Source organism: Musa acuminata, chromosome BXJ2-1, assembly GCF_036884655.1.
Source record: "Musa acuminata AAA Group cultivar baxijiao chromosome BXJ2-1, Cavendish_Baxijiao_AAA, whole genome shotgun sequence".
Classification (NCBI taxonomy): Eukaryota; Viridiplantae; Streptophyta; class Magnoliopsida; order Zingiberales; family Musaceae; genus Musa; species Musa acuminata.
Window position 1 is genome coordinate 7,559,816 of NC_088338.1, and position 16,996 is coordinate 7,576,811.

General features: G+C 41.7%; 3 protein-coding genes across 4 annotated transcripts; 1 reads left to right on the forward strand and 2 right to left on the reverse strand.

Annotated features, from left to right (window-relative positions):
• Window positions 1–265: 265 nt before the first annotated feature.
• Window positions 266–1,115, forward strand: LOC103992892 (vacuolar iron transporter homolog 2-like). The gene has a single exon (XM_009412792.3). It carries the CDS (start codon window positions 304–306, stop codon window positions 1,006–1,008), a length of 705 nt encoding a protein of 234 aa, XP_009411067.2. The 5' UTR covers window positions 266–303; the 3' UTR covers window positions 1,009–1,115.
• Window positions 1,116–5,047: 3,932 nt separating this feature from the next.
• LOC103992883 (actin-2) lies at window positions 5,048–8,781 on the reverse strand. Its single transcript, XM_065092945.1, has 5 exons — window positions 8,669–8,781; window positions 7,197–7,270; window positions 6,709–7,102; window positions 5,448–6,061; window positions 5,048–5,369 (listed from the first exon to the last, which is right to left on the reverse strand). The coding sequence occupies exons 2-5, from the start codon at window positions 7,254–7,256 to the stop codon at window positions 5,304–5,306; spliced, it is 1,134 nt and encodes a 377-aa protein (XP_064949017.1). The 5' UTR covers window positions 7,257–7,270; window positions 8,669–8,781; the 3' UTR covers window positions 5,048–5,303.
• On the reverse strand, window positions 8,667–15,311 carry LOC103995231 (monocopper oxidase-like protein SKU5). 2 transcript variants are annotated; one of them, XM_065092943.1, is made up of 10 exons: window positions 14,795–15,311; window positions 14,495–14,604; window positions 14,084–14,354; window positions 13,863–14,001; window positions 12,682–13,048; window positions 11,979–12,344; window positions 11,800–11,878; window positions 10,780–10,982; window positions 8,853–10,652; window positions 8,667–8,769 (listed from the first exon to the last, which is right to left on the reverse strand). In XM_065092943.1, the coding sequence occupies exons 1-9, from the start codon at window positions 14,969–14,971 to the stop codon at window positions 10,544–10,546; spliced, it is 1,821 nt and encodes a 606-aa protein (XP_064949015.1). In that variant the 5' UTR covers window positions 14,972–15,311; the 3' UTR covers window positions 8,667–8,769; window positions 8,853–10,543. The 2 variants fall into 2 exon arrangements, with proteins under 2 accessions (XP_064949015.1, XP_064949016.1); XM_065092944.1 differs by having other exon boundaries at window positions 8,667–8,772.
• Window positions 15,312–16,996: the final 1,685 nt, after the last annotated feature.

Here is a 16,996-nt window from a genome sequence, read left to right on the forward strand (position 1 = left end):
AGCCGCAAGTCTCACCTCCCTCCGGTGGGCGAAAGCGCCACTTGATAAAGAACTCAGGTCGTTTGGTGGTGATGACTCCTCACCGTTTCTTTAACTCTCCTCGCTTTCGTCCCTTCCCACGCGACGTTTGCGAGAATAACTCCCCCACATGTATACTCCACCCCACCCCCGACCCATCACGCAAGCAGTGTTCCTATTCTATATATGGACCCTCTTCTGCGTGTGCCTTCCACACTCCCCACACCTTCTTCTTCTTCTTCTTTGAAGCTCTCTCTATATCTATACGGGAAGGAGAATTAAACGATGGCCTCTACGATCTCCTCCCAAGTCCATGCAACTTACTCTCCTTCTCTGAGTCAGAACGAGGAGGGAGTGCATCACTCCATTCGTATAATCACTCCACCTGCGACGGAAACACAGCCGGAGTCCATCGACTACACCAGAAGAGGACAATGGCTCCGTGCCGCCGTCCTGGGAGCCAACGATGGCCTGGTCTCGGTCGCCTCCCTCATGATAGGCGTCGGCGCCGTGAACCAGGCGTCCAAGGCCATGCTCGTGTCCGGTCTGGCCGGACTGGTAGCCGGCGCATGCAGCATGGCCATCGGCGAGTTCGTGTCGGTCTACGCCCAGTATGACATCGAGGTGGCTCAGATGAAGAGGGAGGAGGAAGTGAAAGGGGTGGAAGAGACGAGCGAGGAGAAGAGACGGAGGCTGCCGAGCCCGTTCCAGGCGGCAGCGGCTTCGGCCTTGGCTTTCGGGGCGGGAGCGCTTCTGCCTCTGCTGGCGGGCGGCTTCGTGAAGCCTTGGGGGATCAGGATCGCGGTGGTGTGTGCGGTGACGAGCTTGGGATTGGCGGGATTCGGAGCAGCCGGTGCGCTGTTAGGCGGAGCGAGCCTTCGGAAGTCTTCCATTAGGGTGCTGGTTGGAGGTTGGATGGCCATGGCCGCGTGCTATGGTGTACTGAGGCTCTTCGGACTTGCTTTTGGAACGGAGACTGCCTCTGTCTAAGTCCATATTTATAAGATACAGTAATACTATTTTATGTACTCGCAGATCGGCGTGTGTACATGTAATTTAGTTGTGTGTAGAAGATACGAAGAAAATATTGTGGGAGATGGTTAATATGAAGGTGCTTTTTTATGTTACTAATAATTCCACAATTTTGTAGAATTAGCTGCTCATTATTATCTTTGCAAATCAAACACCCGAATGAAATAAAATTAAAAATTATAATAAAATTTTAATCTACCAAAGGTAAGCCCATAAACAAAGATGATTTTCTATATTTATATTTATATTTTAACATTTTACGTAGTAGATTTTATATTTATATTTATATTTTTCGTGTGACATTTAAGTTGGAAGAAGGAGATAAAACAATATTACTGGCGGGCATGGATCGAAAGTAAATAGTTATAATCTATCTTTATCCTTATCGTCTATGTTGATAAAAAAATATCTCTCACCCATTTACTCAACAAGTGGGTGAGGGATAAGTCATCTAGCTTGTCTTCCATTAACAAGTTTAAAGTTGTAGATCATCATTAAGTTCAACTCCTGATTAAGTCGCAATGACTTATCTTTCATGTTGCGGTTGTTGCTGTGGACCATCTTCAACTACTTAACCTCTTCCAGCAACCTCACTAGCTTAGCTCTCCAAGCCTTTGCTTCGATGTTAAATGTCAGGTCTCTCCTCTCCCTCTTTAGCTCCTCCATCTCTTCATGAAGATTATTGATCATAAAAGACTACTGATTAATAAGGGAGCCAACCACCCACACGCGAACAAGAAGGATCATGGCGTCATGATAATCCTGCAAGTCAAAGATAAAGGAGTTAGCCATGATATAATAATAAAGTACTAAAGGGGCAATCCAATACCCTTAACTTACCAGGACCTCATTATGGTAATTTGTATTAAGCAAAACCTCTAAGGGAGAGCGATAGAGCTGCTTTGCTATCCCGAAGTAGGGGGACCCTTAGTAGTATTGCTTTGTAGCTTCGACATTGCTCCATATTTTTTGTCCTTCTTGTAAGCCCTCCCATCTTGGCTGTAACGATGTGTTTGGAATTAGATCCTATAAGTTGACTATCTTTAGTGCTATGAAAGGCAAAGACTTGCCCTTACACACATCAAATACTAACATTTGTCACTGTTCTCTTCTACTCAAGTAAGAACTTGAGTTTTGGAGATCCTCTTAAAATGCTAGTGCCTCGGGGGTAGGAGGCACATCGTTCGGTTCCTCTTTGGTAATGTGCTTTATCTTGGGTTCCTCGACCCATCGAGGATAGGTCACCTTCTTCACACCTTTATTCTTCATTGGCTGACCAATGGTGGAAGGATGGTTGAACTAGATTAGGGTTGACACTTTGGGTGATGGCTCATGAATAAGCGGTGGAAAAGCCAAAGAAACTATCGTTATACTTGAAAAGGAACCAACTTTTCTTCTCTTTAAGATAGACTCTTCCGATGAAAGGGAGGTCAGAATTTCCTTTGCCCCTGGGCTATTCGATGATGGAGCACCAACCTCCTCGGCTATTCAGTGGTTGTGGGATCAGGAGGGGCTTGTGCGAAAAAAGAATGACGTCCCAACCTACAGAGGCAAAAGAAATTCTTCGGGATCAAGTTGTTGGAAAGTCGAGGTGCTAAAGAGCTAATATGCTTAAAGGTCGAGACTCCTAGGAACCAACCTGCCTTCAAGAAGAGAACCAAAGACCAACTTGCCTTAGAGAGGAGGACCAAAGCTAAGAACAAGAAAAATCCTAAAATAGATCATAGACGCACAAATGAAAAAATGAGCCTCACCTCCATGGCTAAGGAGGATTTATAGAGAGGGGGTCAATCTCTCACCTCCCATATTGAAGATAAATATCCTTTCAGGTCGAATCCGAAGAGATATTAATTAATAAAAGGATATCTTGGAATGTATAAGGATGATGTGTAAAGACTATCTCGAAAAGCATAAAAAAAATCTATCATGATAAGAGGTACAAGGAAAAACGTGCGTAAGGTGCATGAGTCAAAAAACTTAAGCCTGCATGAGAAGATACCCATCATCACGGGAGGCACAAGGTAAAACGTGCTCGATGTGTGAGTTAGAAAAATCCAACCAATATGAGAAGAAACTCGCTATGGCCAAGGCATAAGACAAAATATGCCCGAGGTACGTGAGTTGAAAAAACCCAACTCATGTGAAAAGAAACTCACAATGACAAGAGGCATAAGGCAAATTATGCCTTAGACACATAAGTCAAGAAAACTCAACTCTCATGAGAAGAAGCTTGAGGTGTGTGAGCAAAAAAAACTTGACTCTTACAAGAAGAAGCATGCCATAACGAGAGGCATAAAGAAAGAGGTGCCCAAGGTATGCTAGTCGGGAAAACCTAACCTACATGGGAAAAAACTACCAATCATAGAAGGTATAAGACAAAATGTGCTTAGGATATGTGAGCTAAAAAAACCCGACTCAAATGAAAAGAAATCCATCATGACGAGAGGCATAAAGCAAAATGTGTCTAAGACACATGAGTCAGAAAAACTTGACTTTTGTGAGAAAAAGCTAGTGGTATGTGAGCCAAGAAAATCTGACTCAAGTGAGAAGAAGCTCACTATCGTAGGAGACACAAAGGAAGAGGTGCCTGAGATATGCTGGTCGGAAAATCCTAACCCACCTGAAGAGATCACTCAAAAGCACAAGTCAAATCAAGTCAAAAAAGCCCGACCCAACTAATGTGAGACTGTTTAAGACACATAGGTCAGAAAAACCCAACCCTCTCGAGGCTAACTTGAGGTGGAGAGGTTGGACATTGACCCGCTCTCCACCTGAGGTCGGTAGGTCGGGCACCAACCTCTCCCTTGGCTTGGGCTGTTGAGGTCGGGTGTTGACCCCCTCTTTGCCCGAGGTGGATAGGCTAGTCATCGATCTTCTTTTTACCTGAGGTGAGTAAGTTAGGTGTTGACCTCCCCTTTTGTTTAAGGTGGAAAGGTTGAGCGTTGACCCCCTCTTTGCCCGAGGTAGCTAGGTTGGGCACCAACCTCTCCCTTTGCTTGAGGTGGATGTATCAAGCATTAACCCCCTCTTTGCCTTATAGGTGATGCCTCGAGAGTTCGATGTTTTCATCTCGGAGACACTTTAGTCACACATCAGACATTCTTGTGCACATAGGTCAGAACAACGTTAGGTGGACTACTTATATCTTCCCATAATAAATTCATTGTCTCATATTTCATTTCTTAGGTGTAGAAAAATAAATGAAAATAATTATTTATGGTCATCAACTTCTTTCATGTGCTTGTTTTGAGGGCAAGTCACCCTCCCCTAAACTCGTGACCTTATTACAAATGCTAACTGAATAATTTTATAACATGGAGGGAGAAATGGTATTTCCATGGAAAATAGATTATGCTAAAAAGCTTCAAAATATTTAATGCGTGTGACATAAAAAAATCACTCTCTCGATGATCCTGGATCACCCACGCCCAGAGAGGAGTACTTCATGTTTGCGTTCTCTAAAGAGCAATACATCAAACTCTTCAACCAACAATCAACACCTATGACCAAGTTCATAGCAGGAGACAAAAGCTACAATTGATGTTAGACGTAACCGATGACCGCCATATAACAACAATGGTAACGTTGCAATTCAGAATACTCCAACCATTCAAAGTCAACTATATGAACATTCTTGTATCATTTAACACCTAATATGTTTGACAAAGTCAAAAATACCCCAATTTTTTTCTCAATAACTTCATACATTCACATCGACATTTAAAAAAAAAAATCTCAGTTGCATTAATGTTTTATACAAATCATTTCCTAAACTGTCCAGTATATCAAAACATAAAACATGACTAGCCTCCAAAGGTTGAATGGAGAAATCACATACTGTAGGCGGATCAGGTTGACTATAGATTTGGATTTATAAAATATATATTTATGAATGTATGTAATGATGAATATTGAATATTTTTATCAGATTTCGTGGAACCTCTAATCGTCAATTTAGCAAATATAAAGCATCATAAGAAATTCATCGACAACAAAATTGAATATAAAGTTATCTCCACATAGACCAACCCATTCAAGATGCTAATCGAAACAACAATCCAAGTCTTCAAATCATCCCAACTGACATTACAAGGACGCGTATCTGATATATTATACTAAAAAGAGTCCAAATGCAACCATAAAACAGAAATTACCATCGAAATATTAAAAGGACTTCAACATAACAAAACCATCGACTGTGTTAAGTCTCACACTGAACCGTATGAAAGCATAGCATAAAATCAACGGAGCATCTAAAAACACTTCCTGTGCACAATGGCAGGGCCGGACTCCTCATACTCTGCTTTCGAAATCCACATCTGTAATGAAGACAAAGCATCTTATAAGACTTTTACTAGTCATTGAAAAAATAACTACTAACTAAATTTAACCCTTACCTGCTGAAATGTGCTCAGCGAGGCCAAGATGGATCCACCAATCCAGACACTGTATTTTCTCTCAGGTGGAGCCACAACCTTTATCTTCATGCTGCTAGGGGCTAATGCAGTGATTTCCTTGCTCATGCGATCAGCGATGCCAGGAAACATAGTCGACCCACCACTGAGCACAATGTTTCCATACAAATCCCTCCTGATATCGACATCACACTTCATGATGGAGTTGTATGTAGTCTCATGGATACCTGCTGACTCCATACCAATGAGTGATGGCTGGAAGAGAACCTCTGGGCATCTGAAGCGCTCTGCCCCGATTGTGATGACCTGCCCATCAGGTAGCTCATAGCTCTTCTCGACTGTTGAGCTAGTCCTAGCAGCCTCAAGCTCTTGCTCATAGTCAAGTGCCACGTAAGCAAGCTTCTCCTTGATGTCACGAACAATTTCCCGCTCAGCACTGGTTGTGAAGGAGTATCCTCTCTCTGTTAGAATCTTCATGAGGGAATCTGTCAGGTCTCTTCCAGCAAGGTCAAGACGTAGGATAGCATGTGGAAGTGCATATCCCTCGTAGATTGGCACTGTATGGCTGACCCCATCTCCAGAATCCAACACGATACCTAAGGTCGGAAAACATCATGTTTGTTAGACCTCATGTGTATCTTCTTGCATTATCACATTCCAAAACAGTGATACAATTTCAAAATATATATTTTACATGCTTGATATGAACTTTCAATGATCCAACTATTATTCTAATTATCACTGACATTTGTCCCTTTTTGAAGGCATAATAGTTAAAGCAAATTTTAAGAAAGTTAAAAAGGAATCCACTATGGAGCCAAGTATTCATACTAAAGAAGAAGAATCACGGGATCCTGTACTAGAAGTAAACGGAAGAACAAGCTAGACAGCTAGCATACCTAAATGAGAACCTCTAAATGCTAGAAAGACTATCAAGTATCATGTTCCAATATCAAATAGAGGGATACCAACATAAAAAATAGAAAAATGAACAACTGCACACATCTTTATCCATATCTTAACGAATGATATTCCTATATCCTTTCTAGGGCTTCTTATTGTTGCAAGTCTGTAAATTCTTTCCATGCTGGTGGTTACTTGTACTTACGTACATGACGGAAGAAATGAACAAACATAAGTCAAATAATTAAGTCCCACAAATCTGTATCTTCAATAAAAAGCAACAAAATTATATAAAGAAATGATTACATGGATCTCATAAAGAACTCAAGTGTAAAATTACCTGTGGTACGTCCGCTAGCATAAAGGGAGAGGACAGCCTGGATAGCAACGTACATGGCAGGGACATCAAAACTCTCGAACATAATTTGTGTCATCTTCTCCCTGTTCGCTTTGGGATTAAGAGGGGCCTCTGTGAGAAGAATTGGATGTTCTTCTGGTGCTACGCGAAGCTCATTGAAGAAGGTATGATGCCATATCTTCTCCATGTCATCCCAGTTACTAACAATTCCATGTTCAATGGGGTATTTTAGAGTCAATATACCCCTCTTGGATTGGGCCTCATCACCTACATATGCATCTTTTTGACCCATTCCGACCATCACACCAGTATGTCGAGGTCGACCAACAATACTTGGGAAAACGGCCCTAGGAGCATCATCTCCAGCAAAGCCAGCCTATCACAAAAAGATGAGAGAAGGTTTTATATTTATGCATTTCAAATGATTTTTGATACAAATGATAGTATCACATTTAAAGATAAATACTGACCTTCACCATTCCTGTTCCATTATCACACACAAGAGGCTGAATGTCGTCAGTGTCAGCCATTGTTTAGATTAAACCTGTGAGAAATTGTTTGAACCACAACCTTATTATTATTGATAACTAGATTGAGATACCTGATCAAATGATTACGTTAAATGGTGGAACCATTGACAACCTTTTCAAATGCAGCAATAAAATAGAAAACAATACATGGCCTCATGATCTTGGATGAGGAATAAGACTTGTATGCAGTTGAATTGAATATTATAAAGGAAGGTTGAAGAACTTATACAATACAACCTTACATGGAAACTATTTTAAATTATACTAAACACAAAACAGTACTAACTCTTTACAAAGGAAAAAACTTTATGTTAAGGTGAATGCTTATATCAAACACAAAACAGTACTAATTCTTTCCAAAGGGAAAAAAAGAAGCTCTAATGCTCTATGTTAAGGTGAATACTGAAATGAGTAAATGCAAGCTTATGGGAAAATAACTTATCTACCATGACCAATAATCATGCAAGAAAAAGAGATGCAACAGAAGGAAACAAGAAATAAATGCACAGAGAATCTAAAGTATTCTTACAAATCTGCAGGGTTATTTCTTTCAAGGCTATGAACTAAAGCTCATGCAACAAATTTTGATTCCTTTGAGTTGATCTCATGAATCACCTCTTTCCATTGAATTCTATCAGGGAGACATCACTAGTTAATTCAAGGCAGCCTTAGGACAACAGAACAACATTTGTCGGAAAGTGTGATGAACTACTTCTTAGTGCCCAACTAAATAGAATAGATCCCGAATATCTCTCTACTTTACATGAGACTATGCACCACTTCGATCCAAAAACTTAAACTCGACAAGTTTTGGATCAGACTCAATATGTGGCACCTGATTTTTTAAACATTTAGGATTTAGCAATGTGGGACTATTCTTTTAGTCTAGACAACAGTTACCGTCTTCGCTAGATCTTCTCACCGCTGAGAATTCGCTTTGACTCACTGATCGTCAAACAAGAGAGAACCGAGAAGAGAAAAACTCCTAACAGACTAGCAAAACGATAGCGAAAATAATCGATCAAATAAAACCGAACCAAGAAAAAGCAAAATCTCCGAGAACCCAAAAGGACGGTCTAATCGACGGCAGAAAAGAAAAAGAAGATCGATCAAAGAAAACCGAACAAGGCGCGCAAGATCTCCGACATCCAAAGAGGCCGGGTCAAACCGAAGTACCAAAAGCAAGAAAGATCGATCAAAGAAAACCGACCCAAAAAAAAGGCCGAATCTCCCAAAACAAGAAGGGGAACAAACCGACGTAACGATCCCAAGAACCATGAAACCGAATCAAGGAAAGGCAAAATCTCCGACAACCCAAAAGGGCAGATCAGACCAACGGGAAGACAGCGAGATAAGTCGCTGGGTACGAAATCAACTCGGCGATCGAAGAGGAGTTTCCAAGAGGGTTTTACCTTTCGACACCGAGTAGGAATCGAATCGGCGAGCCCTAGCTACTCGTCGCAGTCGGAGGAGACCGAAGGATGGAGGTAGGAGGAAAGCAGGGGTGGGGTTTCTGCTACAATAAAGAAACAAAACTTGGTGTGAGATGGAGGGTAGGTGGCAATGTCATGTGGAACACTGTATCTCCCAATATACCAAACAGTAAAGACAAGGAAGGTTCCACATCCCACGCAGCGGTGAGGGCCGCGATAACTGGCGAAGAAGGCGTTTCCTTTCCTCTTTGCTGGCTCGGCCAACACAGGTGTATCCGATCCATGAGGGGAGCCTAAAAAGACAAGACATATGAGCTGGGCGTTATAATGTCTCCACGAGCGGGTCGGCTCCTACTGGGTTTTTAGTTGCATACATCACAGCCGTCTACTCGATCGGGCCCCAAGAGAAAGCTACAGGAGCGGTTCGATCGTGCTGATAGACAGGAATGATTGCCTTGTAATGCAAGTCATAAACTGAAGCTGACGAAAGAAAAATCAGTAAATAAATAAATATTGGGTGGAAGGTTGGCTTTGGATGCGTTTTCGTCCACCCTGACCTTTCACTAATTCCACTCCAGCGGTTACTCCGAATCGGATCCTTCCATAGCTACATCTCCGCCGTCCGATGCTAAAGCTGCCAAGGCCAAAGGGTTGCAGTCGGCATCCACCGGGTGCGTCTGACGAAAACTTTGGTTTCCCGTCCCTCATCGGATGCCGCTTCGGTTACGGTCCGTCTGGAGCATCCCATCAGCAGTGCATCATTGAGTGCGGTAGAATTCCACCGAAGTCGATCACCTTTGGATTCTGGAAGCATGAACAGAGACCAAATTATCTCCATAACAGTACGTGCAAGGCTTGCTGAAGCCACACGAAAAACTACTGCAACTCGGAAAAGTGGCATGACTGAGCAAGACAACCTGAGGATCACAAGACTTGTTTCAACAGATTGGAGCATCCGTGCAACAATCAAAGGCTATACTACTTTACCACCAAATAGCTCGAGACCCGGAAGTCCAATAAGAAGACCATCCATGTTCCATTTGAGATAAGTTCTTTTGTTTAAGCTATTGCGATCATATGGAAAATGGCGTCCAAAGATTGATTTGGAGTGTTCCAAATACTTACACCCGTCAACCTGAGGACAACTGGAATCCACGAGAGTCCATGCACTCAAAACGAATATATAGAATAAGCTTTTTACTTGTGCCTGCAAGTCAGTGTCAACATCCAAAATGAATGATACATGAAACAACCGCTGAATCTAAAAGAATTGGTGCCCGATGGCAGCAATGCACCGTCACGGACTCGCGCAAATCATTTCTGTAACAGAATCAGCCATCAGTTTTTGCATCACAAGGGTAGGCAGTGCGCTAAATGTCATGCTGTTGGAGATGCTGATGTATGCATATAGTATCATAAAAAAACAAAAGGCTTAATTCGTCCAACTAAGCTGTGAATTCATAAAGTGATTCTTCATTGGTATCAGAAAGAGGAGAGCATAAAAAACTTGCTAGATGACCAAGTATACTATCTTGTTCAAGAGCAAGTTTTTACAATAACTGAAACAATTTGATCAAGCATTAAACAACCATGCGGATAAACCATGCGTCACCGGCAAGAACTTGAACAAGAACTGAAAGTTGCATTGACAAATGATCAGTAATGTTCGATGGCTAAATGAATGATCACAAAAGAAGCATGGAGATCATAAGAAGCACAATAATTTAACTTCAAATTGACATGATTTCAGACCTAAGAACCTCGACTCTCCTAAGTTACTTAAAACAAGTCACGTTGCTCAAAGGGGTTAAAAAAGCCCCCTATCAAACACACTTACGGTCTAACCTGGACTAATTATGGGAAAATGGCAACTGAAGCCAAAACCATCATTGATGAAAGCAGCATGCCCCTTACATATGTGATGAAAGAAGATGAAGTTTGAGAGCCATGAGGAATCTGCTGCCTGCAAATGTGCAAATTAACAAAGATATCAAACTCTGAGGAAGGACAAGAAATGAAGAATACAGCACTTTGAGAATATTATTTCAGGTTTAGAACAAAATAAGGTGTCATGAATAATCAAACCATACTTCTGCTTATCTTTTAGGAGACCGCAATAGAGGACACTATCTGGCATTGGCAACTCTGTCCTGTTTGAATTATCTTCAGGATTGACGACTCTTACATACACCTCCTGGCCAAGGTACCATGTATCAAGATTCTCCACTCGTACATTCCAAAAACCTACACTATCCAGTGAGACTAGGACAGCAGTCCATGCCCCTGGGAAAACCTAAAAATGTAAAAGGGTGCATTAATGTCTCAAAGGAAAACATCATCAGCAGTGAATTAGTATGACGTGACTTAGTAATTGAGAAGAGGATTCCAAATTTTGAGATACACGAGCCACTGCTAAGAATATTTTCGTGGATAAAATGACTTGAGAACTTTCATCCAGCTGAAAGGTGTGCCACAAGCATTGTGACAGGATCATGAGGACGCTCGAGAAGAATATTTCTTTTTGAATGGCATTGAGATGGTTATATTCCTTATTCAAAGGTTATGTTGGAAGACATCAATAAAAAGGAAAACATTGGTGCACAAAATCTGAACTCTCTCCTAAGGCAGAGGGTCACCACAAGTTATTGGCTACAGAGATCTGAACTGAAGTATATTCTTTTATAGCACCCCATAAATAGAAGCTTGAACAATAAAAGGAAAATTCAGATCATATGATCATTTGATCACATTTATAAAATTGTAGGGAAGAGATAATTCAGAATGTTATGCACTCAAGTTTAGGCCTGAACTTGGGCTTCTGTACACAGATCATCATACTATAATAAGGAATTAACATTAATGTCACAGAGATAGGCACAACAAAAACATAAAACTCAAGCATCTTTGGAAAAACCAATCACATTAGACATGAAATATCTCTTGCCATGTCAATGCAAGAAAACTGAAGAACACAAGTGAAGGAATTGAATACATGCACCACTTCATTAGTTACGAGGACAGACATTTAACGCTGACCAACTTTAATGTCATCAATATGAACTATGGGCATATCAGTGCATAGGTGAATGTGAAAGTTGAATGGCAGATACCTGTGTTGTGCAGCGAGAAACACCATCCCACTTGTTGTATGTACCCCTACTGTTCTCTGTCCACTCACCATAATCCATCCTGTGATTAACCAAAAAAACAAATTTTATATGTAGAAAAGATAAACGGAATTACTACAGTTTCCTACATCTACTATGAAACACTAAAATGTGGTCCATACCCCACTACAAAGAATGCATATCCATCCATGTGGTATGTCTGAACCATAGTATCATTGTTTTGGAATATAATTTCCATAAAACCCTTGTACGTGCCATTGATCACAGACGTTCCAAGTTGAGGTGGTCTATTGAGTGGTCTAGTGGGGAAATCAAGTGTATAAACTCCCTGCTTGTTGTACTCATCAGCAAGCCTTAGAGGAGTAACAGGAGGAGAATATGATATACCATTTAGTGTAGCCCTGCGTTTTCCATTGATGATCACAGGAGGCATATTTCTCAAAACATACACCTGGGTCACATCAATCGAACCATATCTAAATGATCCTTGAGGATTAGGACGTGCAGCACCAGCACTTACATTCATCCTGAAAGGATTTTTGCAGTTAACAAGCTACAATAAGAAAGTCGATGATAGTAACAACCAAAAAGTAGTTTCATAACTTCAGGAAAATATAAAGCATCAGTAGATTCATTTTGAAACCCATTAAACAAACAACTAGCAAGAAATTCTCAAGAGTCAAGAGAATAAATGATATACTTTAGAAATTCTAATATAAAAAAATCCAAGAAAATATCATACAAGGAACATATGGGCTCTAATTGCACATCCAGAAACAAAATTAGTTCACAAAAGCAGATTAAGAAAAGAATCATAAGGCAAGAATACTGAAAGCTGGTGTTTCATAGAAATGAAATACAGACCTGATAGATCTGGCTTGGTTCATCGAAAAGGTCTTATCATAGAAATCGTTAGGGGAATCAGGAAGAGGACCAGATGCCATGCCTTTGGAATTTGAGTAGTGCAAAATGGCAACACCAGTAACTCTACTCCATAGTGACTCGTTTACGAACCTAGCACTTGCTACAATGTAGTAGTCACTGCTTGCATTCTGATCCATGGTAACCAAGAAGGAGTATGACTGACCAACATGGATATCGAGGTTGGTATAATTCTGTTGTACAGTGTATGATCCTTCTGTCTCCACAAGAAGAAGGTTGTGATTTTGAATTCTGAAGTTCAAGCTAGTTGAGATGCCAACATTGTGAACACGGAAGCGATATGTTTTGCCTGTTTCAAGGAAACAAATCTCCAGATGTCAGAACAAGTTAATAAAAAAAAATAAGAATCTACTGATGAGAAGATAAAAAATAAAATCAATTATGGGCCAATAAACTTGAAAATTGAGCTCACTTTTCAGATAGCAAGAGAACTAGTTTCTAGCATTGTATTGAAAATGATGCTACCAGTAGCTCTGGGATGGAAGCTCCCTATCTATGAAAAAGAAATATTTCACCTAGATAACTTTTCTCCATTTAGATAACCAGCATTACTTTTCATCTATGATAAGCAGTCTATGGTAGCTCAAGTTGGATATTGTGTAACCGGGATTCAGTTGGAATGTGTCCATAAAACATTGTATGATTTTGAACAATCTAATTTCTCTCCGCTACAATTTAAACAAAATACTTAGTCACCATCACAAAGATATAGCTTTTTAATGTGCACTGATAAATTAAAAAAAGATCTAAGAACTTTTTTTTTCTTGGAAGATAGAAGCTTTTAGTTTTAGCCCACAACGATTCTCCAACATGATCTGGGGGTCAGGGCATCTACTCATAATGTCAGCATGGAAGCTAATCTGGTTCAAATTTACCCCTTAAAAGATTAAAGCCAACACCTCGACATGATATTATTCTCTTTAGATTAGCTTTGTATATTTCTAATTTGCCTCCTATTACAACAGACCTAACTTGTGAGCGGCTAATGCATAGGAGTGGAACAATATCCTTCAGGGAAATCACAAGTGAGGGAGGACCTGACTTGAATTTATTTACCCAATGTTTAAAACTTGTGAATTGGGCATAATAGCACAACTAATTACCCGGTTCTATGTTGATGGTTTCATAATCAATCCCATCAGGAACAAGCGTAGTATTATAACGATACGGCCCCTTCCCATTCATCAGAACTCCATCAGGCATTCCGAGGTCCTTCCCATCATCGAGCGCCTTCCTCAGGTCCTGCAAACAGGATCCCACCAAGGTCATACGGATGGCATCCTTACCCACAAACAGACAGAAGGGAGTTGAGAAATCGACCAACCGTGTGGTTCTTGATGTACCAATCCCCGATAAAGAGGGTGATGTCCCCATCTGGCTTCCCAAATGGCACGGCGATGACTTCACGGTTGTTGACAGTGATCCCACCATAGCCACCAGTAGCTCGCTGGAGGCCGAGGGACGGGAAGTAGAAGAAGCTGCCGATCTGGTCCTTCACCTGGAACTGGAAGGTCCAGTTCCAGCCCGGGGGGATAGGGCAGTTGGTGCCCATCACCCCATCCTGCCAGCAGTTCTTCCGGTGCTGGATTCCGTCCCTGGAAACACCGAATGAACATCAAGAAACCAAACACCATACCTTCCAAAGAATGCCAAACTCCGAAACCTCGAACACAAACCCTCAATCCATCAAAGGATACAGGGGAAGAAGTTCAAGAACGAGAAGCAGGAAAGATACCAGGTCAGGAGGACAGGCTCATCCAAGCTGTTGAGTACGTTAACGACCACATTCCAGTTGGTGGTAACGTTCATAATGGGGCCGGGAAACTGCTTCGCGATCGCGATCACCTGCCATAAATCAAATCGATGGTAACTTATAAGCCCTACGAATCACCTGTGAATCTTCTCCTAGAACCGACCAAGAAAACTACAAAAGGACGCCGATTCGATCCCACATGCCAAAGAAAGAAATGAACAAGCATCACCCATTTCCTTCTTCGGATCGACTAGCTTTGTAGATGAAAACGAGGGAAGTCACCTTCTGGGGGACGCCGAGAGGGGAAGCGGTGATGTAGGAGACATCCCAATCGAAGTAAGCGAAGGGATCGCCGGCCGAGCTCGGTAGCATCAGCGCCGTGGCCCACACCAGCGCCACCGCCACCACCCACCCCGCCGCCGCCACCGCCGCCGCGCTCGACCGCCACCGCCCCACCATTCCCTTCTCTCCCTCTCCTCTTGTTTTGAGTTAATTTTCTTTACTCCTCTTCCTATTACCAACACCGCCTCAACAGTCTACCGCCCTTTACAGACCAATCTGCTTGCGATCGGACAAGAGAGATCAGAAACAGCACCAGTATCTCTCTCTCTCTCTCGCATTCGGTGGTTCTTTCCGACACGCTGATATGGTATTTGGCAAGTTGTACTGAAACCACAGCATGAACAGACCACTGGCATTCTAACTTGAGAGAGAGAAAAAGAGCGTTAGTTGGAACGGCAAGACGCGGGTTAAATGCCACGTTAGACTTGGAACCCGAAACGGTTGTGGACGCCCTGTTTGGTGATAGGAGCTTCGCACCTGCTTTGGCTGGGATTCAAAAGACGAGAAGAGCGCGGGACCTGAGTGGAACGACTCCGTTGCGACGGCTGAATCGACGGCTGATATTGCTGGGAGAAAGGGGGAGGCAGAGTGCATCGCGGCCTTCCACGATGTAAAAGCAATCAACAGTAAGCTACTTAGCTTATCGCTTTGGTCTTCTTTTCCAGCTCGTGCACCTGTCTACGATCACTGCAGAAGCTGAAAGCTGCCTTGCCACTGATTCACGGTCACGTCAAAGTTTGAGCGGTCCCCACCATCTCGGTGTTCAAATATTCACGCGCTCAAGCTTGGCGCACTTCGTGGCGGGAATGTAGGAAGGATGGTCGGGTGCATGGGCCCATCCATACCACTACTGCATCGCCGTCGTCTTCCAAATGCTCGTGGCTGGTGAGAACAGGCGGGCTGTGTGAGACTAGAATGATGTGTGAAAACCATAAAATATTCTGATGTTGTAATGGTAGCGAAAATATGGAGTAAAATCATGAAAAGTATTTTTGACTATAAACTCTTTTTCTTATAAAGATGTAAGCCGCAAAAGTATTTTTGACTATAAACTACTTAACATTTATTTAAACAAGGTAAAAATATCATCGTAATCATCTTCGTTAAAATTATATATCTTAGGAGAGTCTGGTTCACTTTACGTATGAATACTTTTCATCAGACTAAGTAATAGATTTTGTTAAAACGATTGATGGTATCTTTAAAAGTATAATTATGTAATAATTTTTTAAAATTAGTTCATGAACAAAGCTGGCATTAAATGCTAAATTCTATCTGAGAAGGCTAAATATATCCTGCTTATTCCGCACTGAAGTTGTGAGTGCAATTGTATGTTTTCTTTAACCTTCCCTAAGTACAAGAGAAAGTAAAACATTGTTCTATGGGAAATCCATAAATAAATAAAGAATCTTTAAGTCTTCTCCATTACAAAGTTCAGTAAACTGGAATATATTAAGGTAAAACTATATGTGTTTGCAAGCAGGGATAAACCTAAGCAAGGCTTTTATGGACACAGAGCAGGATATTGCTATCTGAAAGTTCCAGGTCCTGATATACAATTGGAGTACCATACCCTTTTTTTTTTTTTTCATTACAACTGCCTTGCTATAGTAGAAAAGATTTGAAAGTTCTTTAGAAATAATAGCGTATGTATATATTAAAAATTAATTAATAAGTAATTATCTTATATAGTTAGCATATTTTGGGTCTCAGATAAATCACCACCGATGTCACACGTCAAGTCACAACCGATGTCAGAATGTCACACGCCGTCAGAATCCGATGTCGCACGCCAAGTCGAGATCTGTACCGAGACACTGTGTGACACGACCCATCCCGAGAGCTCAGGGTGATGTCGTCTGACGTCGCTTCGACATTCTCCAAGACACCAGCTGGTCCGAAGCATCGTCCTATCCCACGAGGGTCAACAGCCACACCAAATCGATACGCAACCAACCCTTGCACAATAGTATAAAAGCCCCTGACCGGCATTCGGTCAGGGAAATAAAAAAAGGGAAGCAATTTAATCCTCTACTGACTTGCTCGTCAAAGCGACCAAAGTCGGGGATCACCCGACGAGGGTTGTTTTTACAGGCGAACGACCACCCGAGCTGTGATTGTCCCAACCCGGGGATTTACGTT